General features: G+C 38.5%; 1 protein-coding gene across 1 annotated transcript in view; it reads left to right on the top strand.

Annotated features, from left to right (window-relative positions):
• HCN1 (hyperpolarization activated cyclic nucleotide gated potassium channel 1) overlaps positions 1–21,574 on the top strand; it is a 215,744-nt gene extending 194,170 nt beyond the window's left edge. Inside the window, exons 7-8 of the mRNA XM_072859097.1 lie at positions 18,636–18,800; positions 20,784–21,574. Of these exons, the coding sequence (XP_072715198.1) occupies positions 18,636–18,800; positions 20,784–21,574 (956 nt within the window). The remainder of the gene's footprint in view (positions 1–18,635; positions 18,801–20,783) is intronic.
• The last annotated feature ends 4,421 nt before the right edge of the window (positions 21,575–25,995 follow it).

Genomic DNA, 25,995 nt, shown 5'->3' with positions numbered 1-25,995 from the left:
TTGTGACTGTAAATTGTCTTTGTGCAATAGAATAGGTGTCTGCTTCTGTGAGTAGTAGCAAGGCTGGTTTCCAGAAGCTGACTGAACATTTGCGTGTACCACTGCTGCCCATGACAGTTACAGTTAGTTGGTCATTGTATTAATTTTCTGTTGAATCCCATGAATCATCCCAGAACTGAGTCAAAAGCCTTTCAGAAAATGTTCAATTGAAAGCCTAATCAGTGGCATTTAGCTGATATACAGAAGTGGGAAGCTTAGAAAACTGGATTGGGCTCAGTGTTTGAATTGGGCTATAGAGTTACTTAACTAATCCAATTTTAGAATAATACGCTAAAGCAACTCCTACTGATCTGGCCAGCAGGCCTTGTCACTCTGCAGTAGCCTCTGCAAGGTGATTTGTACCAGTGTTTGTAGAAGCACTTCAGTAAAGAGGTCTTGTGCTTATCCCACGTGCTTAAACTGTAGATGCTGAAGACAGGAGATTAAGGAGAAAGAAAAGGTAAATGCTGAGGATGAAGAAACAGAGCAACCTTGGTCCTGGTCTTCTCTATGCTTAGCAGTGCCCCAGTTTATGAAAATGAGTTTGCAAGAGCCTGCGTGCTGAATCTGACCATAATACTCCTCTGAACCAACAGAGGATCAGAGGAGATTGCACATGAAAGTATTTTACATAACTGTCAGCCTGTTGTTGCAGTGCAAACGACTACTTAGCTCATCCTGTTCATCCGCTACCCTTCTTAGCAGGAATGCAGACAAAAAATAAGCTATTTGCAATATCCAGACACCACAAGAACTTATTACACTGCATACCAAAGCAGTTTTGTTCATCCAAACTGCAGCTGGGATGAGACAAGGGGTGCAAAAATGGGGCCAAAGGCATCCAAAGCCTAACAGTTGCTGGGGCAAATGGGAGATGATACCTGCTGCTGGATGTAGCCTGGAGAGGAGAGACAAGGAGAGGAGAGGAAGGGGGAGCAGACAGGGAGAGAGAAGCTGAGAAAGGAAGCGCCCTAAGGTCCAAAGTGTTATGATTCAGATCTGTTTTAACAAAATATCATATAGCATTGTGAATTCCCAGAAGGGGATTTGAGACCCTGGAGAAGAATGATCTATTTGACTGCAGCTGAAAAGAGAGGAAACAAGCTGCGCATCAGATAACTGCGAAATGAAAAAAGGTTTGGTTTGTCAAAGCAGGAAAAAAAAATTCTAATATTCTATTCTCTTTGGAGAACACACTCTTTCCCTGAAATGTGTCAGAATTCGAGTAAAGCTTCCTGACCAATGCAGACACAAGAAATGTTGCACAGTGGAACAATAACAAGCTGGAAGAATAAGTCTGTGTTCAAGTCCTATGACCAATAACCCCTTTTTTGCCTAATGGAGACATGCAAAATCTGAGGCTGAGGTATCATTTAAGAAGCTGCAATTCATAACTTCAACTTCAGCTGTATAGCTGTATGGCACAATAAATCAATATCAACACTTGTGCTCTCACAAGCAAGGGAAGGACACACAGGTGGGAGGGGTGTGCCATACCTAAACGGATCCTTTTTCAATTCTTAAATGTCTTATAAATTGGAAGTTCCCAGTCCCAGCCCAGAGATACTAACTGTTGGATGTCAGGTATGTCCCAGAGCTGAGTTTCCCGGGGACCCTGGCTCTTGGGGAGATTCAGAAGGAGTCCCTGGAGAGGCAGGCTCACCTCCAGAACTCATGGAGAGTTTCACCAACTTCCTACCTTGGATTTGGAAAACGTTTCTCAAACTTAAAATATGTAAAATGTTTGGATATTGACAACATTGTATTAGTAGAAAGCTGCTGACACCCTGGAGTTGTTGGAGAACTGGAGGTTAATGTGAAAGCCAAGATTTAAGAAGAACCAAAGCAATGTCACCAGTATTTGGGAGCAGCTTGAATGGAGACTGTTGGGAGAGTGACAGCCTGGAAAACCACAAGTTGCAGTAACAGAGGAAGTAGCTGGAGGTTTGAACACTGAGCTGCCATTGAACATTTAAATTCTCTTGCCTGATCTTTGCTCTTAATTAAAAAACAGGCTTCCCTATGGATCTGGGTGTTATAAGTCTCACATGAAACTAGATAAACCTTACAATTGCTTGGAAATTCTTCTCAAAAAGAATGTGCCTGGGTATTCGTTAATGGAGTAAATTAATCAGATTACACTTCACCTCTGCTTTACGTTCTCTTTTGATTTTTGAGGGAGGTGCAGAGTGGTGACTCTAGAGAACACTCCATAGATCTAGGCTTGATTACTGTCTGCCTCTTTCCTCATCTGTGCTCACTGGTTTCGCCTGTCTGGAGGGAAGAAGTAAGTACAAGACAGTAATCAGAGATCTTGTGGTTTGTTCGTTGTATTCCTGTAGGAAGAGCATCCTATCCCTTAACCTTCATGTGTGTTCATAAATCTAATCTAGAACTTTGTGTGAAGGAACGTTCCTTAGCCCAGCAGCATGTACGATGCTAATTTTCATCCCAACAAGTTTTTTTCAGGCTGCTGATTGAAGGATATTATCATCCTAGTACTCCAAGTACTAGCAGGAATTTGAAAGTAATTTCTGGTACTATCCTTTTCCCTAGGTCATGTACCCCCTCCACCTTCAATGGAATACACAAAATGTGTAAGGGAGTGCGTGAGAAATAGTGACTGGTCTACACTCCCTCAGATCTGCAGTCAACATACTAAAAAACAGTATCCCCCAATTATTAGATGATAAATATGTTCAGAAAAAAGTTTGATTTCACGTTGACTATGTTCTTTCAAACCTTTCAGTAATGACCACAGAGGAAATGTTTTAAAGAGAGTACCATAAATTATGTCTTGAACAAACATGGATCAGTGGAAGGATTGTTTCATAAAGGTTCAGGCCAATCCATTTTCCTTTGCCTTTTACTGGCATTTAAAGAAAACAGTAACTTTTATTGCCTTAACTTAAAATCCCTGTCCTCACATGGTGTGCTTGTGTGAGTTTTTGTAGAAGGGACAGGAATTAGGCAATGAAGAATACACGAAGCTCATTTTCACTATATTGCGCAGTTATATAGTCATTTCGACATCAGTGAAATGATGTAGGCCACAGTTACCAGTGGAGAATTCCAGGATTTTGATACACTATAACTGCTTTCATTGGATTCTCCTGGACCATATCTTGTTATTTTTGAGGAAATACAGCAATACTCATTTTTCCTAAATGTCTATGGATCTTTTTATGTCTTCCTTCACTTGTTCCCCCTATTTTCGAAAATATCTTCCACTTCCCTGTTATTAGGAATGGGCTTGCTGCTACTTTCAGCAAAGCAGTAAATGCGTCTTTTCTCATTACAAATAAAAGAGAAACTTCCTCTGCTGAGACTGACACATTTTTCATATGAGGGGAAACAAGTTTACCCTCAATGGAAATTATGACCTTCTGCTTCTAGCTGCTTCTATAGGAGGGGCAGGGAGAGTAAAATGTGAATGAAGAAGGCCAGGACAGAGTGCATTGTCAGGGCTATGTTAACACATAGGACCAAACCATAGGGAAGGTCAGAAGAGTGTGGGGAGTGAGCTGGAGGTCAAAGGAGAGAGGACTGTGTGGGTAGGAGTCAGGTGAGTAGTGCAAAGAAAAATGAGAGAGAGGAACTGTGAATGCAGGGGAACGTCGTGGGCATGAGATTGATGGGAAAGGGAAGAACATGCAATGGGCAAGAGCACAGCTGAACAAGACTAAAGCAACCTTCAGAAGTTGGAAAGGAGTGGGAAGGTGCTTACACCTATCTCTTTTGAAGGGCAAGTAGGAAAACCTGACTGCACATGTGTTTGCAGCTAAGTTGAATTGCAAGCTTGAGATGAACACACTTGGATTCAGCCTTCCTGGGTTGGAGAATAAGAATCAGGAGGCAGGTGAAAAATGTAAGCAATTGTATTTTGAGGATGTTGTGATGGCTAAATCTTTTTTTTGTCATCTGGTCCATGGTTTTGAGTATTTGCAGTTTACAATACTGAAAATGTAAAGTCTTTGTTAAGTACACAGCAGTGGAGAATGAGAGCTCCCCAATTTTTGTGCATATTTTTGTTTCTCTTCTTTAATACCCCAGTAGTTCAAACTCATTTATGCAATAATCCCAGCAGTAAATGGTAGGGATGAAATTGCCAGGTTTTAGTCCTACTAAACCTTTTCCTCTGAGTACCAGGTGATTGTGTTAGAAATTACTCAAAGGCTTCTTGTGATACAGATTGCATATTTCTTCCTCACTAGACACTAAAATTGGTAAAAAGCAAAGATTTTGAAGTCTTTACAGATGAAGCACAAGAATAGGAGTCTTTTGCTTATAGAGAAGTTCATCATTTACTGAGGCTTTACAGAGCAGAAATAATAATGTATCTAATGAACCTAATACTAATCTAATTTACATGATACCAAGATACATTGGTATAAACTGGTATAATACCACTGCTACAAGGCAATTCTGATTTTTCCTGGAGTAAATTATATCAGAATCACTCCATAGTAATATTATATGTGTTGGTGATTCAAAATGTCTCAAGATTAATAACAACAACAAATATGCAGGAGCGTAATAAACTAAACAGAAATCTGCTTTAGTAAAAGAACTCCTTTCCAACAATTTCCTTCCTCTTACTCAGTTGGTTCCACATGTGGCTTTTAGGGCTCCATTAGTCATCACAGTAACATCTGGCTTTCCAGGTTTTCCTTCCCTTCTGGAAAGGCCTTTTGCGCTCCCTGATGTCTTGTGACCCTTAACTTGTCTGCATACCCCTAATCCCAGCCCCAGTCTGCTGATGTTCACATGCACTCCACTATGGACTGCAAGCTCCTACTTGGGGAACAAAGGAGAAAAGCACCATTTTGCCATTTTATAACTCACCTCAGATTGTTAACCCTGCAAACATTAATGTTAAAGCTGACCCAAAGCGACTGCAGAGCATGTTGATGAGCAGAAGTGGTTTCGTGATGTCCTGTTCCCCTCCAGCTGCTAGCCCCGTGGAGTCAGAGGAAATACTCTGGGCATACAGTCCTCATTCAGCTAAGCATGTGCGGAACTGCATTTGTGCTTAACCGGTGTGTTAGAGTGGGGCTGACATGCCTACAAAGAGAAAAAGAACTACCCAACCAGTAAGTCTCAGCACAACTTAGTAAAAGGAGGATTTCTGGGAACACGTTCAGGACTCTGCTGTTACTTCATTTGCTTTCTTGCTGGTGGACAGAGGACTGATTGTTCACTGTGGTCTCATCCTGCTCTTGCTGTAGTCACGGGCAAAATTCCTCTCAACCTCAAAGGACACAAGATAAGACTTGTGTCCCTGCTATCTTTTCCTTTCTCCATCTGTTTTCCCACCGGTGTTTAAACAGGCTTTCCTTCATTCAGCAACCCAGACGTATGTTCCAGGAAATTATAACTCCTTTTTTCTGTTTTTAACAGATACTGTGTTAGAGCTTGAAGGAATGCCGATATTGCTAGGGAAATCCAAACCAAGTGAGTAGGAAGTGTAGGTATATTTTTATGAATGAGGCCTGGGGGCCCCATGGAGGTTTCATGGTGTTTGCAATTGGAGGGAGTTTCCTAGTTCCAGTAGGTAAGTATGCATTAATTCATGGTACCCAATTTGTGATGAGTCCATTGCTGTTCCCCCTCCCCATTGTTTTTTCTGCTTTTTTCCCCTATTGAGAATCCCAATGGTATCATGCCACTTGGACTCATTCAATAAATCAATTTGTAACTGAAACTTGTATTGCTTAAAAATAATTTTTTCTATGAGCTTCCAGTTATGTTGAACCTGATGAAGTGCATGTGATTTTTTTAAAACTCTTTTTATGATATATATGAGAGTTGCTGTTCTGAATATGAATATGAAAATGTAATGTCTAACTCTTGCATTGTAATAAGAGAGAAATACATGTTTTATTTTACTTATTCAAAGGCAGATATCGCTTACTGTGCTGAATATCAGTATTCATCTAGCAAAATCACATGTAAATCAGATTCTCATCCCCATCTTCCCAGAATATGTCCCAGGGATATATTATGACATCTTTTCTATTTTGGTTTATTTTTTATAACATGTGTTTCATGGAATACTTTAGATTTTTAAATGTTTTATTTAACTTAAATTATTTAATACTGTTTTATCAGTATAACAACAGTTATCCTTCCACACTTTAAATTCTAATAAATTGTATCTTGCATTTGCTTCAGCTTGTGGAAGGCCAGTTAGACAGAATTTCTTTGACCTACCTATTATTGATAGAGCTTTTCCCCATTTCTGAACATCAACTGTCAGTATATTTTAGACCAGTGCATTGGAAAATAATAACATGGGAAATGTTGAGTCACTTTAGATTATATTTTGCCACTTATTTTTTCTGGGTACACTCTAGGTACTTCCTTTTGATAGTCTACTTTTAAGGATTCACAGTATAATACTGATTATAAATAGAGAAAGTGCTGTTAAAGTGCCTGACTGCTCACTGCTTTACACCTGGACAATGTGATACGATATACAGTTTTACATTTTGCAAAAACACTGCATATGGCTACTCCTTATTCAAGGTAGTGGTGAATTAAGTCTCCGAGTATTCGTACTCCAATCCAATTAATTAATTATAAGTAGCCTTCCTGAGGTGTGATTATTTGCATTCTTAATGGCAAGTACACAATTAAATGCTTTAAGGAGCAGGATCTCCAGATCTCCTTACCAACTCATTCAGAAAATACTTTTCAGGTGAACAGTATAAACCATTTTTCTAAAAGTATTGTCTGCAAGAGGTCCTAAAAATGAAATGCATTTTTGGTACAGACTAGTCTGCCATTTTGAGGATACATGTCCTCATGGTATAGCATAATTCCTTGTTCTGCATTATGTTGTTCTTTTGACACCATATTTTATATAGAAAATACTATGCAGTCAGAAGAACTTCTTGCTATTTATTCTTTTTAAAATTCTAAGAGACTTTTAAAGAAGTTAGAAAGAAAATAACTTACTCTGCGATGCTAGAAGGTAGAATTGGGTTTGGTTTTAGGAGTTTTATTAATTAGAAAATGTAAATATAGATTTAACAATATTAATAATAATGCTAGTAATAATTCTCACTATCTAAATAACATAGTCTTCAAACCAAATTATAATTCTAATTCTGCGAATTCATGAACAGTATAAATTTTTAATTTAGACTTTACATACAAAAGAACTAGACACAAGCAAAATATCACATCAGCACAGCTTGGAAATCTGAAGTAACTAACACAGATAAACCAGAAGATGATCTTGCAAGTACCTTCACTTTTACACAGTAGAATTTAAACTAAATATTTGAGTTTAGATTAAATATTTAATCTAAATATTTAATTCAGAATTGACAGTCTCTGATGATTTGTTTAATAATTTAATGGAAAAAAAAATGAAGTGCAATATTTTTACAGTCCACTTGAATTCAAGTTGAATAGTCTAATTTGTAACTGTTATTGTTTGCCAAACTCAAGGTGACAAGAGCATAACACTGAATACATAAGGAATGAAGTGGCTTTTTTCAACAGGGAATAGGTATCCATCTGAACAAAAGTAGGCATCAATGAATTACACAAAATCACTTTTGGCCTTTGACCCAGCCAGTATGAAAGCTAAATCTGTACTTAGGCACATTATCTTAGAATCTAAGCTTATTTTTTTTTTTTTAAATAAAATTAATATCAGTCAAATTATGAGTTTTTAAAAGATAATAAATAGACTATCTTAGTCTCTCTTGGTAGAAAGAACACTTCATTAAAGTGGAATAAAAATATACGGATGCTCTGTTACAAATAACAGTGAAGATAAAGTAAGGACTTGCATTTCTAGTTTATATAATGATCCTAAGCGTCTGTTCTATCAAACAGAGCTTTCTCAGAAGAATTTGAGTTAACAATAGAAAATAGGCAGGATGTAAGAAATGTTACGGGCCTCTGTTTGCTCTAGTCATGAAAACTTGGCCACAGCTATTTTCAGTACCTTCAGATAGAAAAAAGAAAAGACAGATCAGGATGGAACATAAAATGTCTCTGGTCAGATAACATGCCACTTTTTATAAAGTCAATTGTATTCTAACCATGTATATTTGGCTGGCTGTCTTGATGTAAAAGTAATTATGACTAACAAACTTTCTGAAAAGAATTAAATTATACTGTCAATTTATATTAAGCATATTACACTGAAATATGCTTAATAGTGTATCAGCATTAACTTTACAGGAAATATGAGGGCTTAAAAAAATCGTTATATATCAGTCTTGTAAAAAATTACAAAAGTCATTAGAGAATGGCTAAAATGGATTGGCTTGTTGCATCCAAATGCACCTTGAAAATTAATATATGCCCGAAATGTGTTTTTCCATATCAAGATTTACTTATATCACAGTAGATAATATTTTAAGGGCTCTGCCAAGTTGGTTTAATGAATTTCACATGCAAATAATAAGAGGCCTGCTCTGAGTAAGTCTCAAAACATCCAAATTACAGAACCACAGAATCACAGAATCGTATAGGTTGGAAGAGACCTTGAAGATCATCGAGTCCAACCGTAAACCTAACACTACCAAGACCACCACTAAACCATGTCCCTAAGCACCACATCTACACATCTTTTAAATACCTCCAGGGATGGCAACTCAACCACTTCCCTGGGCAGCCTGGTCCAATGCTTGATAACCCTTTCAGTGAAGTAAAATTTCCTCATATCCAGTCTAAACCTCCCCTGGGGTGACTTGAGGCCATTTCCTCTCATCCTATGGCTTGTTACTTGGGAGAAGAGACTGACCCGCACCTCTCTACAACCTCCTTTCAGGTAGTTGTAGAGAGCCATAAGGTCTCCCCTCAGCCTCCTTTTCTGCAGGCTGAACAACCCCAGTTCCCTCAGCCGCTCCTCATCAGACTTGTGCTCCAGACCCTTCACCAGCTTCGTTGCCCTTCTCTGGACACGCTCCAGCACCTCAACGTCTCTCTTGTAGTGAGGGGCCCAAAACTGAACACAGTATTCGAGGTGCAGCCTCACCAGTGCCGAGTACAGGGGCACGATCACTTCCCTAGTCCTGCTGGCCACACTATTCCTGATACAAGCCAGGATGCCGTTGGCTTTCTTGGCCATCTGGGCACACTGCCAGCTCATGTTCAGCTGGCTGTCAACCAACACTCCCAGGTCCTTTTCTGCTGGGCAGCTTTCCAGCCACTCTTCCCCAAGCCTGTAGCATTGCATGGGGTTGCTGTGGCCCAAGTGCAGGACCTGGCACTTGTCCTTCTTGAACCTCATACAATTGACCTCGGCCCATTGATCCAGCCTGTCCAGGTCCCTCTGTAGAGCCTTCCTCCCCTCAAGCAGATCAACACTCCCGCACAACTTGGTGTCATCTGCAAACTTACTGAGGGTGCACTCAAGTAAGAGTGCAGATCCAGATAATTGATAAAGACATTAAACAGAACTGGCCCCAATACTTAGCCCTGGGGGACACCACCTGTGACCGGCTGCCAACTGGAGTAAACTCCATTCACCACCACTCTTTGGGCCCAGCCATTCAGCCAGTTCTTTACACCTGTCCAAGCCATGAGCAGCCAGTTTCTCCAGGAGAATGCTGTGGGAAACAGTGTCAAAGGCTTTACTGAAGTCTAGATAGACAACATCCACAGCCTTTCCCTCATCCACTAGGTGGGTCATGTTGTCGTAGAAAGAGATCAGGTTGGTCAAGCAGGACCTGCCTTTCCTGAACCCATGCTGGCTGGGCTTGATCCATTGGTTATCCTCTACATGCCGTGTGATGGCACTCAGGATGATCTGCTCCATCAGCTTTCCCGGTACTGAGGTCAGGCTGTCAGGCCTGTAGTTCCCCGGGTCTTCCTTCTGGCCCAGTGTCACATTCGCTAATCTCCAGTCATCTGGGACCTCCCCAGTTAGCCAGGACTGCTGGTAAATGATGGAAAGGGGCTTGGTGAGCACATCTGCCAGTTCCTTCAGTGCTCTCGGGTGGATCTCATCAGGCCCCATAGACTTGTGAGTGTCTAAGTGGTGCAGCAGGTCACTAACCATTTCCCCCTGGATTATGGGGGCTCCATTCTGGTCCCCGTCCCTATCTTTGGACTCAGAGGGCTGGGTACCCAGAGAACAATTGGCCCTACTATTAAAGACTGAGGCAAAGAAGGCATTAAGTACCTCAGCCTTTTCCTCATCCTTGGTCACTGTGTTCCCTCCCCCGTCTACTAGGGGCTGGAGATTCTCCTTAGCTCTCCTTTTGCTGCTAATGTATTTGAAGAAGTATTTTTTGTTATCTTTTACAGCAGCAGCCAGATTGAGCTCTAGCTCGGCTTTGGCCCTTCTAATTTTCTCCCTGCACAACCTCTCTACACCTTTGTAGTCCTCCTGAGTTGCCTGCCCCTTCTTCCAGAGGTCGTAGACTCTCCTCTTTTTCCTGAGTTCCAGCCAAAGCTCTCTCTTCAGCCAGGCCGGTCTTCTTCCCCACCGGCTTGTCTTTCGGCACCTGGGGACAGCCTGCTCTTGTGCCTTTAGGACTTCCTCCTTGAAGAATGTCCAGCCTTCCTGCACTCCTTTGCCCCTCAGGACTGCCTCCCAGGGGACTCTCTTGACCAGTCTCCTAAACAGGCCAAAGTCTGCCCTCCAGAAATCTAAGGTGGTAACATGTTAGTAACACGTTATCACACTGCTTTTCTCAGAGCTGCTATAAAGTAGCGTACTAAACTTTATTCAAGGAAATGGACTGATAAGAACAAGAGTTGTTTCAAGAAACGGGCTTCTTATAGGTAGGTGGCATAAAAGACAAATTTGGGGCAAAGTAAAGAAAGGAGCATACTTTCAGGCTTGTTGACAAGCCCTAAATAAATACAAAACATTTTAAAAAATAAATATTCCTCTATAAATCCTATCAGAGTTTGGCTCGATGAAAGTTAGGCAATTCTTTTCAAAAGAATAATTTTTCCCCCAGGAAATTTGTGCTATCTCCAATGAAATAAATGTTCCTCTCTGCCAATTAGAAATGCTATTAGAAAAAAATAAGAATAGAACCTCTCTAATTAGACCACTTACTCTACCAAACATTTGAGATATATATACAAGCAAATGAGGGCTTTGGAGGGAGACCTTTAGGGAAAAGAATAATGGAAATAAATATAGCCAAAGAAGTAATCATCTTTCACCTGTATTTTAGATCAGGAAAATGGTTATAAAAAGCCCATCACAGATACCCATCTCCAGCTGCTTCTAACTTGTCTGTTTTGAAGGTTCCTTCTTGTCTCGGAGTGGCTTTGGAGACAAACCCTCCTTTTTCCAAATGTGAGGATTGTGTCCCAGGGATGACATTCTGGATGAAAGGGACTGGTAAACTGCTGTTTGTGGGGGGTGCTGATATCCTTTATCATCTACTTCTTTGTCCTACTGACCATTTCCTACCTCAAGAAGACTAAACCCCCTATTATTACTATTGGTTATTACACCGTAGCATCATGTCATCCTCAAACAGAAGCAAATATTGTTTTCAGTCCCCATTGCATTCTCTCTTCCTCTCTTCAGATATATTATGTGATACATATGGGAAATCTTCATGATGGAGAAATTATCTCATCCGGCAAGGGTGCTGGCAAGCAAGCACAGATATTTGCAAACAAGACTCGTGTTCCTAACTTGCAATGAGGGGACAATTCCACAAGTCAGTAAGCATGAGTCTCTAGCTTACTGAATGAAATATATTTTTTCATTTTTAATTGCTGTATTAATAGAGGTGTAATTCACCTTTTTCTAATCTGTTTCTGTTTAAAAAATCGACAATTTCAACCTTGCTGGTTAGGGCACATTTTCCATTTCTTTTATTTGTTCTATTAAATTAAACAAAATAAAATAAATTAAACAATGAACATGCTGAGACCTCATGTGTCAGGGTCTTCAGAGCCAGAAATTTCAAATGACTACAAACAGGCAATAAAAATGTGAAATAAGCTAACCTGTTGGGTTTTTTGTTTGCTTTTTTTTAATAGGATGACTATATAAGGGCAACAGATATCACAAATAGATAAATTTAAATTAGGTTTAGGTAAATAGTTCACAAAGTGACAGGAGACTGAAACGGAGACATTAAGGAAGTTGTTTTGGACCCTTAATTGTAATTGGTAATTTTCAGTCCCTCTTCAAAATAGTAACTACTCAGCAGTGTATCCAGGACTCCTTCATGAACCCTCTCTCTGGTTGATGAACCTAGATATCTGAAAGCACCTTTACAAACAATTGCTGTTGGCATTTTTTAAATCAAGAGGTCATGCAGGCAGTGTCTGCTGTTGCTCACTGTGGCAAACTCAGACTGTCTTGTCTTTAATTCCATATTTAGTGTAAATAAGGTGGGAAAAGATGTAGGTTTTGCATACCTTTCTTTTGGACAGTCCAGATTACAAACCTGGCTGTAAAAGGCAGTAATTGTCTCCATTTTCATTCTTCCTTAAGTTCTCTCCTTTGCTGCGGTAATGTTCTTGTTGAGCAGTGACTATATTTTAAAGTTTTGCAAATATAGGACTGAATTCAGAGATAGATGTTACCTGAGCCTTTTCATTTCAATCCACTCCATAGATCTGGACTTGCAGGATATCACTTCCTTTTTTTTTCCCTCCATCGTCGTGACTAATATGAATGTAAATACTGTTTTGCAAAACAACTGCAAAATAAAATCTGCATAGCTATGTGGCATAGCATTTAATCTTTTTTTTTAGAAAATAGATTACTGAAACTCTTTTAATTTGTGTCAGCTACATCCTGAGTAATCATAAGACCTGGTGCTAGTCATTTTAGTATCTATAACAAAAAGCAGCATATCCCTGGGTTTTCCATTTTGTGCACTAGTGATAATATGTTGAAAGATAAAAAGAATACATTAAAAAGTTAGGAAAAAATATAGATAGATGCGTTTGATGTTTTCCAGACTTTAATAAGGAAAAAAGAGACAGAATGGAGAAGTACGTGTTAAAGCGATCACTTTTTTATCATATGAAACAGCTTCTCCCTGTTTTCTGTATTAAAGATGGTTAAGTCAACATGGAACTGGGAAATCACTCCATTTCTGAAAGAATGGGGTGTCTAGAAGCTTACTGATTTTTTTTCTTTAGTTGCTTGAAGTTTATATAGTACTTTCCTAAAGGAAAAAACATCACTCACATTACCTGTTGTGAAACTGGGAGCAGAGTGCCCTGAGCCAAAGGTCCTTTCCTGTGACTGGCACACCCATTAGCTAGTTTCTGGTCAGTGGACAACTTCAGTAGCTGGAATGAAATCAAGAACTATTGATCTTTGCACCATGCCAAAGAGTTGCTGTTATGAAGAGTTACGTTAGAAAAGAATAACCTAAACCTGGTAGTTCTGGGAAACTTACTCTGAAGACTTACGAGATGGGTGGATGGAAAGAGCTTTTGTACATCTAAGTTTTGTCTGTAATAGTGTAGTAACTCATTGCTCTCCATAAAATAACAATATTCTAATCCACTGTCCCATTCTCATAAAGCATTCCCAAATACGTTAGATCGACTGACCCAAGCCTTTGAATTGCTTTGATTTTCCATCTTTCTTCTGCTGCTGAAAGTAACCAGATGGTCTGAATAGCTGCTTGCCCATTTGCACAGTAATGTATATGCCTGCTAGATGATGAAAAAAGTTTCCTGCTAAGGAACTAAAGCAATAGTCAGCTATCCTCAGCTGGAAGGACACTTCATTAGATCCTGTAATGTTGAATCTGACAGATTATAGGAAACCTGTTATAGCTTTGGAAGGGGACAGAGCACTTAATAAACTGCTGTAGTTTGGAAATGCATATAAACTGCTGATTATTTTTACTTGATTTTAATATGGAGAGCACAAGATGGCTAAAATACTAGTTTAACTTATTTATTCATTACTACAAAAAATTAATTCCTGCACCTAGTAAAGTGAACTTTTGCTTTAATTCTGGTCTTTGTGTCCTTGCAAAACAAAGCTGTGCATACAATAATATTTCATCGTATAAATTCTCTACTTATTACTATATGCCATCCTAAGCTAAGAAATATGTTCCATGGAGACAGGAACAGTTTGGTGTCCTTTAATGAACCAGCTAACTACTGGACTCATAACGTTTCCTTTATCAACACTGTTTATCTGTTGGTGGACACATTTTCTCTGCAAGGCAACTTTATATTGTTATTTTGATTTTTTATTTTTCAATCTCTAGTGAAATGTTAATGTGACATAGAAAGTCGAGTAATTACATCTGGAGTATAATTTATATGGAAAATGAACTGACAGTTAATGGATAGGTGCCACACTGTCAGATAAACTGTACTGCCTCCCGGAGTAAAAAAGGGTTTTTCCTAGGTCTATGTAAAGTGGAGACAGAAAATTATTGCTAGGGTAGCCAGTCCATGTACCCATCCAGCAAAGACTAAGAAAGCAATGCAACACCACAAATGGTGCTAGAGGTGAACCACTCCCACATCCCCAGCAGTTATTTTCTTGAAGAAAAACAATGTTTAGGAATCGCATAGCAACATGGGAGGGGGAAAATTATCACCTACAGTGTCATATCGATACAGTCCACAAGAACAGTGAACCTGATCTCAGTTGGAACCAAAACTGTGGCCCTTACAAAAGGCCTACTAATCCTAATTCTTTAAAGGTCATCCTATGGATTGTGTCATGCACCTTAACTCATTCAGGTTTTCCCAAAATCAGTCTTCCTTAGTGCTCTCTTTCAGGTATGTAGAATTTCCTATCTAGAGTGTTCTGTCACACTAATGCAATAATAAAATATGATCTACACATCCCCTGTTTTATGAGATACAGATATGGGCAAGCTTCTTTAGAAATTCATGGTGTTCCAAAAGCTGAACCTGATGCTCTTGCTGAAATACTGCCCTAGAATCACAGAATCATAGAATCATTTAGGTTGGAAAAGACCTTTAACATCATCGAGTCCAACTGTTAACCTAACACTGCCATGTCCACCACTAAATCATGTCCCATGTATGTGTGCAACTGATATATTGGTGATCAGTTTTGATTATTACAATTACAATCTTCAGAACAGGCTTAGCTTTAAACTTTTATCATTGCATTTTTTAGTCAATGTCTTGACACCAGAAAGTACATTCTATTTGAGCCCTTTTCCATGTTCTTTTGAGAGCTGCATTGTTCTGTGAGAAAGATCTGATGCTAGCAGCACACAAATTGTGACTTTCACAGACAAATTAATTACATTTGTTTTAAATATGGACTGTAAGAACAAATGAACATTTTTAGCAGCATTTAGTGCTTTCAAATAGTAATTTTTCATTCGTGCAGTGATTGACATTTGTTTCAGAATGTTCTAGGGAACAGTTGTCCAAAGAGATTAAATAATTAAAGTAAAACTAGCATTAAGAGTTGAATTACAAGTTCATTGTAGCCTAATACATAATTATTAATTGGAATTGAAGACATTCTTTTGTTTGGAAAGGAAAGATAGAAGTATTTGACACTTCGAAAGTGTCAGCATGAAGGCAATGCACCATGCCAACCACAGATGGGAATATTAGTGAGTAATATGCTGCCATGGCTTTCTTTTTATGCTAATAGAGAACTTTGTTTGTCCAAGCTGTTTGAAAATAGTCTGTGCCCTTTGTGTTTCACTGCACACTCCTGTGCTATTGTTTGTATTTCATAGTCTGTTTAAATCAGTTTAACGTCAAGGAGAGCATAATATTTGAGGGCACCTCGTGTACTTGATGCTGCTAAAACTCATTTTAAATATATCACAGATATTATCATTACTTTGTTCTCTTAATGAAATCTATTGTTTATTTATTTGTAAAAAAAAATAATTACTTTGATTTATTTAAAAGAACACAAGTGTTTGATGGGAACACATTTTGTCATTCTATGTTCTTCCTCTCTGGTTCAAGTAAATGAGATTTTATATATTATGCCTTATTAAGCCTGAGAGTTTGTTCCAAACAAATAGCTAATAGCTGAAATGAACTTAAATGCAGAACACATACAATTAACAAGCAGTCTTGTGGCCAGAGTACAAATGATGCTATTGATATGTATAACAAAGCAATATAGATGTTGTATCAGTGATTATGATACAACTCTAATCAGTCAAGAAACATTGCTGGAAATGCATTACATGGGTATTCTTCACATGGTACTTTTTCTGTCAGAAGGCTGTAGTTCATCTTTTGAATGAGACCATTCAACTGGCACAGAGAACACAAAGCTTTCCCTGCTTCCTGAGCAGGCAGGCTCCACGGTGGCACTCCCTGATCAGTTTCTAGGCACTGGGACATTTGTCATATCTTTTCTGACCCATCCTTTATTATCTTATCTGACTAGAAGACTCTATTATGGTTATTAAGAGCCTTCCAAAAAACTGTTCTTCAACCAGAAGTTGTGGGCTGACAGTGTTTGCAGAGTACAATGTATCGTTTTCAGTGATTCTTTTCATTCCCCTTACTTGACATGAATAATAGAAGACTAAAGAAGGGGAAAAAATAATTATATTTATTGCAGTAATATCCATGAATTCCATGGCCCCATTGTCCTGTGATGAAATCTAACATTGTCTTTAATGGTTTCTTCCCATCTTTCTTGTTGAAGTAATCTAAAATACAGTGTTCTAGATTAATAATGATGAAAACAGTACTTTCTCCATTTTTTTTACAGTTTTCAGAGTGTCTGGGATCCATAGTCAACATTTGTTTTGTTTTGGGCATGTGATGTTTTTTAAACTCAAGTACTTTTATTTGTTACGTGTAGCAGAAGACTCCTCCTTATGTCTCTAGTATTGTTTGCAGCAATTTTAAGTGAAGAAATCTGAAAATCAAGAGGTGATCATTACTCACAGAGATTTTCCAGCTAGTTAAGTTATCTCTAAATTCAACCATGTATTGTAAGACTTTATTCTGTGTGAGATCTAAAGAATATCTCAGGAAATGGAGGAGGCATTCACTGCATTTAACTGCTCCCTTTGGGCAAAATGTCCTTCTCACTCTTGTAACTAAAATGCAGCAGGTTCAATCAAAGGAGAAGGGGTCAGGGTGACTAGGGGATGGAAGAGGAAAGGACTGCCTTCTGTTTGACCTGGCTGGCTCTTTACAGTAAACTGTTGTTATTTCATGGGCATCAAGTTTTGTGAGGGACATTAGGTCAAGACTCTTACAATAGCCATTAGTCTCTATAAATTCTCCCCAAAGCTGTTTGGGTTTAAATACATTCAATACTAGTACTGATCCCATGTTAATGTACTTGGATTTATCCACTATTATTTAAGCATCTTAGCCCCTAGGCCTTCAGGGTTAGGTGGCATGTGGAAATTCTTCAACAAGAAGTATGAGCTGAAAAAGCATCAAGGTTCTTTACATTCTAGATTAATACATTTTTTTTTTGTTAAAGACATAAAAAAAAAAAAAGAACTATACTAGCACTTTATAGCTCTGAAGTAAAGCCTGTGGAATTCTTTATTTTTGTTAATGAAGAGTATTTGGTTTTCCACACTTGAGAATGATAGCTGATTGAGATTGAGAATGATCATTTGTGATAGACACACAAGCAGGGTAGGAGACAGTTTTCTAGCTAGTATTTAAATATGAACAAATATGAACTCACTGCTCTTTACTGCTGGAACTGGGTAGGGAAACTATCTCTCAGCCTCCCTGAGCCCAAGAATTGTTGATATTTCTAAGTGTGTTCTCATTCCCCAGCTTGAAAATGGGATCAACTCAAACACTTCTTTTTGCAATTGACTTTTTAATTTTTTGTATTTTAATATAAATAAATAAATATTCTACCCCTTATGTTTTGCTGTTACAAGCCTCAGGCATTGACTTTGGCCTTTATCCAGTAACCCTCTTCCCGTGGGTTCAGGAATCAGCAGTCACAACTTTGGGGCTGTTTCCTGGGACTCTGCATATGGCTTTGGTCTCCTCTGTTCCAGAATGATGAATTCCTGTTGGAGGCACTTGCAGAGAAAGTCTACTAGACTAATCAAATGGAGTAAGAAGATGTTAAAAAGGTTCTGTTGTTTAGCCCAATGAGGAAAAAAAGTCTAAAATCATAAGTTTACTCTCCCAAAATACATAGGACATAAAACCCAAGGAAACAGAAGGCATTTTCATGCTTGAAGCATTTTTTCTTAGAACAGATCTTATATTCAAATATCGTTATATCATGTATTAAATTAGTTTAGCAAATCTGGTGAATGATTAAAGGAATTGGTTCTCTATGTCAGCTGGATATTTAAAAAAAATCAATAGAATCACTTGGGTTAATTGAGACAGCAACCTGTGTTTGACAGCTGATGGATCATTTCTTACAACTTGAAGAATTTTTTTAAAAAGCCTGGATAATATCAGAGTCTAGACTGAGAAAACCTATAAGCAGGGCTCTTAAAGGAGATTAGTTAGTTTTTCAGAGTAGCAAAAATAGAATCAAACACCTTCAGAATTGTCCCTGCAACCTTGCATAAACAGCAATAGAAAAATTGCCGCTGAGTACTGAATTATTACTTGTTAGCACCAAGTCACTTCCTAGCTTTTAAGTTTCACATGGTTCACTAACTTCTTTGTTTCCTGTGTGTGTTGAATTTTTCTCTCCCCAGAGATTTGCCTTTTGACCAAGGGCCGACGAACTGCCAGTGTACGAGCAGACACGTACTGTCGCCTGTATTCCCTCTCAGTGGACAACTTCAACGAGGTTCTAGAAGAGTACCCCATGATGAGAAGGGCCTTTGAAACAGTGGCAATTGATAGACTTGACAGGATAGGTATTTTTTTTTCCCATATTTGGAATTCTTAAAACCTTTCTACCTTTTCTTTTCCTTGAGTTGAAGGATAAAATGCCCAGATTAAATCCTTCTTAAAAGTTTCATTTCTGTTACACTGCAGTAAATGTTCTGTTGATCTATGAATAGGACATGTGTCCAGACAAGAAATTCTGCAATCTCACTTTTAAATAATAAAAACCTTTGAATTTTAGAAAGCTCTCATAGTCCTCTGAGGATTATTTTGTATACTTTAATTATCATTAGTATTATTTATTAATCTCGTATATTTCTTTTGCTGCCCTCAGCACTCATAGGGTTTATTGCAGTTTCATGAGCAGTGGATGACATTTTCCTACATAAATTGTTTACAGATGACATCTATAATGCTGGAAAGAGCTGAAGTCTCTCAGCACTCACAAAACCCATGTTTGTTGAAGTGAATTAATCCTTTGCAGCAGGGCTCTCATTTTCCTCACAACATGGACACTGCTAGCATTGATGGCTGCACACTGGCATTACTGAGGTCTGCTTGCAATCAGAAAAGCAGGCCAATGATATCCAAGTGAAAGGCAGAACGATATGGCACATTATCAAAACAGGGTACACAAAGTCTGCTGTTGTGCATACAGACATTCCGGACTTTTCTGATAGGACATACTACATAAAATATATGGTCTTCGGTTGGGAGGATTGCACTCTGATCGTCATTATTGACACTGGTTTTAAAATGCAGCTATGCATAAAAAATCATTTATCCTGTTTTGTGGTGTTTCCTTCACAAGAAAACTCCATTGTAAAGATTTCCCCACATCACTCTTTCTCATTACAGTTACGCCTGCAGTTTCTTCAAAATGAATACAGAAAGAATTGCAGGGCAGTGTTGTTGTACTATCTATTCTAAGCTGAAGATGTGATTTAGAAGAAAGCATGTTTTCTTTAATATAGCAAGAGTACATAAATGAAATACAGGTATATAGGTTTCTAATATTTAATAGACCTGTTTTAGTATTTTGCAGATTGTGAACATTCAGTGCATTAATTTATGTTTTCAAGACTTCAAACTCTTATAATTTGTCTCTCAAGACTCTCTGGAAATGTAGTCTAAGTAATATGTGCTTAAATAATATAGTAGTAAAGTACAGTCTGCTCTTGGAGTAGCAATCCCATCTGAAGTGCTGTGTTTACACTATGAAATCTACACAGGACAAAAGATAAAATGTGAACCATTTTATCAAAAAAGGAACAATTGAGTGCAATTCTGTTCCTGTGCTTCTGATGACACAGAATAGTGTCTACATCTTGCAGACACTGAGAGCCATCAAGCAAACATCAGGACACAGTGTACAGCAGTCTTTATTGTGTAAGCAGGTGTCACATTAGCCATGAGTTCATATTGGTTCACAGACATTTAAAAAGATGATTTCTTGCAAGCTAATGGTCATTGGTTACTAATGTCTAATAATTAGTTCCAGGAAATGTGCTAAATGTCAGGTGTATTTATAACTTATGTAACAGTTTAGTGGAAATTAGAACCATTTTGCAATGAGAAAGACGTTCTACACACAGAGCCTGGTGGCTTTTTCCACCCTGTTTTTCAGTAAATTACCATGGTTACATTTTCAGAATAATTGTAGTAATAGCAATACACTACAAGTGAAGAGGCACAGAAAGTCCAGGTGTCCTTGAGTGCAGCGGCGTTATGAAAGCCTGCTGGGCTGGTGCAGAGAGAGGAGGGACCGGGTGTGCGCGGAGGCCAGCTGCCAGGAGCTGCCTGCCAGTGTGAGCTGCTGTGGCGGTGCCCGGTGAGGCACAGCCTACTGCAGTGGGCTCGCAGGGGGCTCGCAGTATGGCCCCTGCCCAGCCAGGTGTTTGCTGAGGCTTTTACAATATATAGCCCTTGGTGATGGGGGCTGAAACACAAAGTCAGCGTGGGGGTCTGCCCCTGCATGTCAGGCTCGCTAACTCTTCTGCCTCTCTGTGAAGGGAAGAAGAACTCGATCCTCCTGCAGAAGTTCCAGAAGGACCTCAACACTGGCGTTTTCAACAACCAGGAGAACGAGATCCTGAAGCAGATTGTGAAGCACGACAGGGAGATGGTGCAGACCATCGCCCCGGTGAGCTTGCAGCAGATGCCTGCCCCCCTGAACTCCAGCACCTCGGCCTCATCGTCGCGCATCAGGACGCAGTCCCCTCCCGTGTACACCGCCAGCAGCCTGTCCCACGGAAACCTGCACTCCCCCTCGCCCAGCACGCAGGTTCCCCAGCAGGCCGTCATCCTCTCGCCCTGCTCCTACACCACCGCCGTCTGCAGCCCTCCCATACAGAGCCCTCTGGCCGGCCGAACTTTCCAGTACGCCTCGCCGACGGCCTCGCAGCTGTCCCTCATGCAGCAGCAGCCGCAGGCACCCCAGCAGCCGCCTGGTGCCGCACAGAAGAATGAGGTCCACAACACCAACCTGACCCGGGAGGTGCGGCCCCTCTCTGCCTCTCAGCCTTCCCTGCCCCACGAGATCTCCACCCTGATCGCCAGGCCTCACCCCACGGTGGGGGAGTCCCTCGCCTCCCTCCCGCAGCCCGCCCCCGGCCCCGGCGTGCCCCCGGCTGGACGGGCCACCGTCCCCCAGCATGTCTCGCTCTTCCGACAGATGTCCTCAGGAGCCATCCCCCCGAACCGGGGGGCCATGCTGCCCGCAGCCCCTCTGCAAAGGGATTCTTCCACAGTCTTAAGCACAGAGCCCGAGGGAGACAAACCGCGGTTCGCATCAAACTTATGATCCCTGGTTACTGTGAGCAGCAGACTTGTAACGAACTGATAACCATCCCCAGAACTGTTTTAGCCTATTTCCTAATGTACCCCAGCAGTCTACTATGACAAAAATACTTTAGACAGCTTTGCCCTATGTAACAAATGTAAAATTATATATATATAATATATATATCGAAAAAAAGGAATTAAAAAAACTTGTTTGAATTCACGTCTTCCTTTCTTGCAACCATTAAAGAGGTCTAAATTCAGCTGTAATATTACTTATTTTTAATGTGTCAACTTTAAAATCGGTCTGACAGATTTCTCTGTTTATGAGGTTTGCTATTTTCATGGGAAAATTGTCAACACAATAACAAACTTCAAACAAGTGTATTAAAAAGAAGTATCAATCTAACACATAGCACTGAGTGATATTCTGAAACCTTTGTTATTTCATTTATTGCATACATCTTAATTTCTTGTGAAGAATTCAGTTGTTATTTCCCATTGCATTTCATATGTTAGCACTTTCCATTGGGAATTAGATTGGAAAACAAAAAAGTTGCAAACACCTGCAGTCGAAAGGCTGGCACTAGCACTCCTCTGGATAGTTTGTAACCTCACAACATGTCAACCATTCTGTTGTTTCAGAAAACTGGGTGGACTTCAATCTTCACATTGCTAAAGACTTTTACAAAGACTATAAATATTTCCATTGTAAATAACTTTTTAGACCCAAACAAAAATAGCTGCTGTGTGGTGTACCATTGCAAGGTCTTTGTTTAGGAATTTAGGTTCCTCTCTTCACTTCAAAATTTACAGTTTTAAAATTTGTTAAAGCTAAGTGCAACACAACTGTTAAATTGTAACGCAACAGCTTAAAACCTACAATGTTACTTTTACATGCAAAGTTTTATGCAAAATTGTACGCTTGATCCTGCAAACCACTTGTACTTCACCAATACCATCACTTTTCTTCTCCTTGCCCTCAGTAGCATCTGAAAATATTCCATGCATGCTTTGGAAAAAAAAAAAGATGATAAAAATAGGTTGTCAGCCATTTTAGGAAAAGGCTTTACGGTATCTTAGAAAATAATAACCATTCATTAATTGTGTCTACCTTAAAATTCCTATAATGCTGACTTCAAATCTCTGGTTTAAGTCTAGAAGTGAGGCTTTTCATTTAAAGGATTATTTGTAAACCACAGCTTGATTTAGGCTTTCAGGTGCTTTCTGTGTCTTCACTGTAGTTTTGTAGTTGACTGTGGTGTTAATTTACAAAAATAAATATAATATAGCATCAAGTCTGTCTGGAAATGCACGATTTGCTCTGTGTATATTGTAATTAAATGGATAGTATATCCTAAGGCATGTAGTGTCAAACATAGCCCATAGGTATGAGGTTTATTATTTTTATGTCTTCAAACAAGAAAGGAAATGGTGACAGAAAGCAGGGTTAAAGCATACTGTTTTGTGAATGTTTTGTTTTGTTTGCTCAAACCTTCATGTTATCTTATCCACAAAAAAAGTTCTTTCATAATCCTTTGTGCCTGATTTGTTACATTAAATAGAGATTGAAACTAAATGTGTCATAATTTAACTCATTGAAAAATCAGCATTATGGATATGATACAAGCATATATTCTGTTCCTTAAAACCCAGCTGACTCATGTTAAGGAAGTGAATGCAAAGGAGTTCTTTTCCCATTAATGCTGAGTTTAACGATGCATGGAAAAATTAAGTAACATCACAAACTACATAATGCAGTGAATCCAGATGTACTTGAGAGCCAAGTAAATATTCTAAAGCTAACAGAGCTTGAACCCATGCTGCCTGTTACACCTTTTACTAAAGTGGTACATCAAATAAAAATTTTAAAAAATCTTCCAGTTTTTGCTGTCTCCCACTCACCAGTAAAAATCGATGTAATTAACCCATTAACATGCTGCTGCCATTAATCCAAGTGGCCCAGAGTAGTATATGGGGAAGTGATTGTTTAAAAGTGTTTGAAACATTATGGATACGCTGCAAGACCATTTATTTATCAGTACAATACCCCTTATATTATTTTAATACTAACAAATTCTGTCAGTTAATTAAGATCATATACTAATCTTTCAAACTCTTTAAGGTTTACATTTGCTAGAAGAAACGGGGTTAGTAGCGAAATATTTTTATATATTTTTTTATTTTATTTTAAGCACTATGAAGAAATATTAATTCACATGGTCTTTCAGTGAAACCATAAATAATTTTTAATGACTTTGTAATAGCGTGGACAATATCTAGGATTTTTATGTTAATTCAAAAAAATGGTACAGGGAATAAAATTATATTCGTGTACATATATATGTATGTATGAATGTATATATACTTAGGTTAAGAAGCAAATTACTCACATTCTTGTAATATAAAGGTCCATTGCTAGTTTCAGAACTGACCTATTTTCTCTGTACATAAGTAAGCCCATAAGTATGAAATCTCACATCTGTACAGGATGAAATGTATTAATGAAAAAGGTTGGATCTTACTGATGCTGGAAAGACTACAGATCTGATTCTTACAATGACTGTATGACCAGGGATGAGTTAGATTTTTTTCTTTTGCTTTTCTCAAAGCCATAAATAAATATATATAAAAGATTATTAATAAATTGAAGAAAATATATAAAAAATAAAGTCATGAATATTTTTTGGTTCCAATATCTTTATAACTGAGCAAGTTTTGCTTTACCATGAAAGAAGAACTGTTTGCTTTTCTCTTTTCTTTGTTCTGAGCCCCAGAACTGATATGCACAAAGTATGGGGAGGTGGGGAAAAAAATGCTTGAGTAATTATGTGCACAGTAGGAAAAAGAGGGCTTAGAAATTCGAGGATAGTACCTGATTTACTCAAGCAATTCTTAAGCAATATTTCCCTGTAAATTAGAGGAATTCATTGTGCTAAAAACATTTTCCCCACAAAACTCTCATTTAAGCCATTACCACTAACCTGTAATATTTCTTGAGTACAAATATTTCAAATGGAAGTTTACTTATATATAAAATTTTAAATATCCTGGGGAACAATCCCAAGTAGTTGTTAGTGTAACTTAAGGAAACTATCATATGTTCACTTTATCTTACTATGTGTGCCAATCCCAGATGATGTACCTCTGAACTTGTATATAATAGTTGAGATTTCAAGGGAACATTGGTGTGGAAGTAGTGTTCATTAATTATATTTTAGGTCACTGCAAATTAAAAAGTGTAGTCCATTCAAACCAATAGTAGATTTTTTTTGCGTTAACTTCAGTAGGATATATAATCCTAGATTGATAAACTGTGATTTTAAGCAAGCAAGAGTACCTGTATTTTCAAATTGCACCCTAAAGTGTATTGTGAATTCTTTTCAGTGTTGGTTTTTTGTTTGTTTTTTTTTTCATTACTAAGATATAGCTCCAGTCCAATTGTAGTCAATGAAATCATTTCCAAAAGGACCAGCATTGTACTAGAAAATTCTTGTTTAGCAGCAAAATTCAGTTCTCCTGTGTACATTTGACCACTGCACAGGACATACTTTGCTCTTTGGTCCAGTCTTATTATTTCGTACATGTTTGTGTACAGAACCAAAAGAAACAAAGAGTTGTTTTTAAATTATATTTCATATCACTATATATAATAATATGTACCTGCACACCAATGTATGTATCTTTAAAATCTGTCCCTTTCTAATATCCATATCTAACCTCAGCTTACTTCCTACCTCACCTTAATTTTAATTTAAAAAGCAGCAGCAGAACTGGAACCAAAGTAAATTTTATTTTAAACAGCAAACTTTCATGTCTTGATGCATGTCATTAAGAGTTAAGCTTCATATTTCTATTTTCAAAATTTACTCACAAGTTCTTACACTGACTTCAATTTTCCTATCCATGTGAGTTCTTTTCTACTTTATAGGTGACATTGTCCAGTGAAGAAAAATGTTTTGTTTTAAAAATAAGATGTTGGATTTTTAAACAAACCTGCAATTCAACTGCTCTGGGAATATGCAGTGACATTAGTAACTTCTGATGTTCCAAAGTCCTCTGTTCACACAAAAAAATGTTACAAGATAGGAACAAAAAGTGTTTGTTTAGAAATCATGGGTCTGAGCTACAAGCATTATCTGGTACATTCTAGGACATGTTATAAGAATTGGGTGTGCACAATTTATTTGTTTAGCAGATTTGGCCTTTCCCCTCCCATCTTTTTTTTTGAGCAGGGAAGAGTAAGAGCGTTAAAATTGCCCTAGACCATATCCTCTGAGAAATACATGTTGTAAATCTTGAATCTATACATTTTTACCAACAATCAGTACCCAGTGCTCCTTTGCATACTTAGCAATTTGAATCACCTACTTGATTGGTGTGATGGGTCATACAGCCAGATGGCATAATTTCTGGTCCATGATTACATTTCCGTCAACTCTG

The sequence above is a fragment of the Ciconia boyciana genome, chromosome 4, assembly GCF_034638445.1.
Source record: "Ciconia boyciana chromosome 4, ASM3463844v1, whole genome shotgun sequence".
Classification (NCBI taxonomy): domain Eukaryota; kingdom Metazoa; phylum Chordata; class Aves; order Ciconiiformes; family Ciconiidae; genus Ciconia; species Ciconia boyciana.
This window is presented reverse-complemented; position numbering and strand designations above follow the sequence as displayed.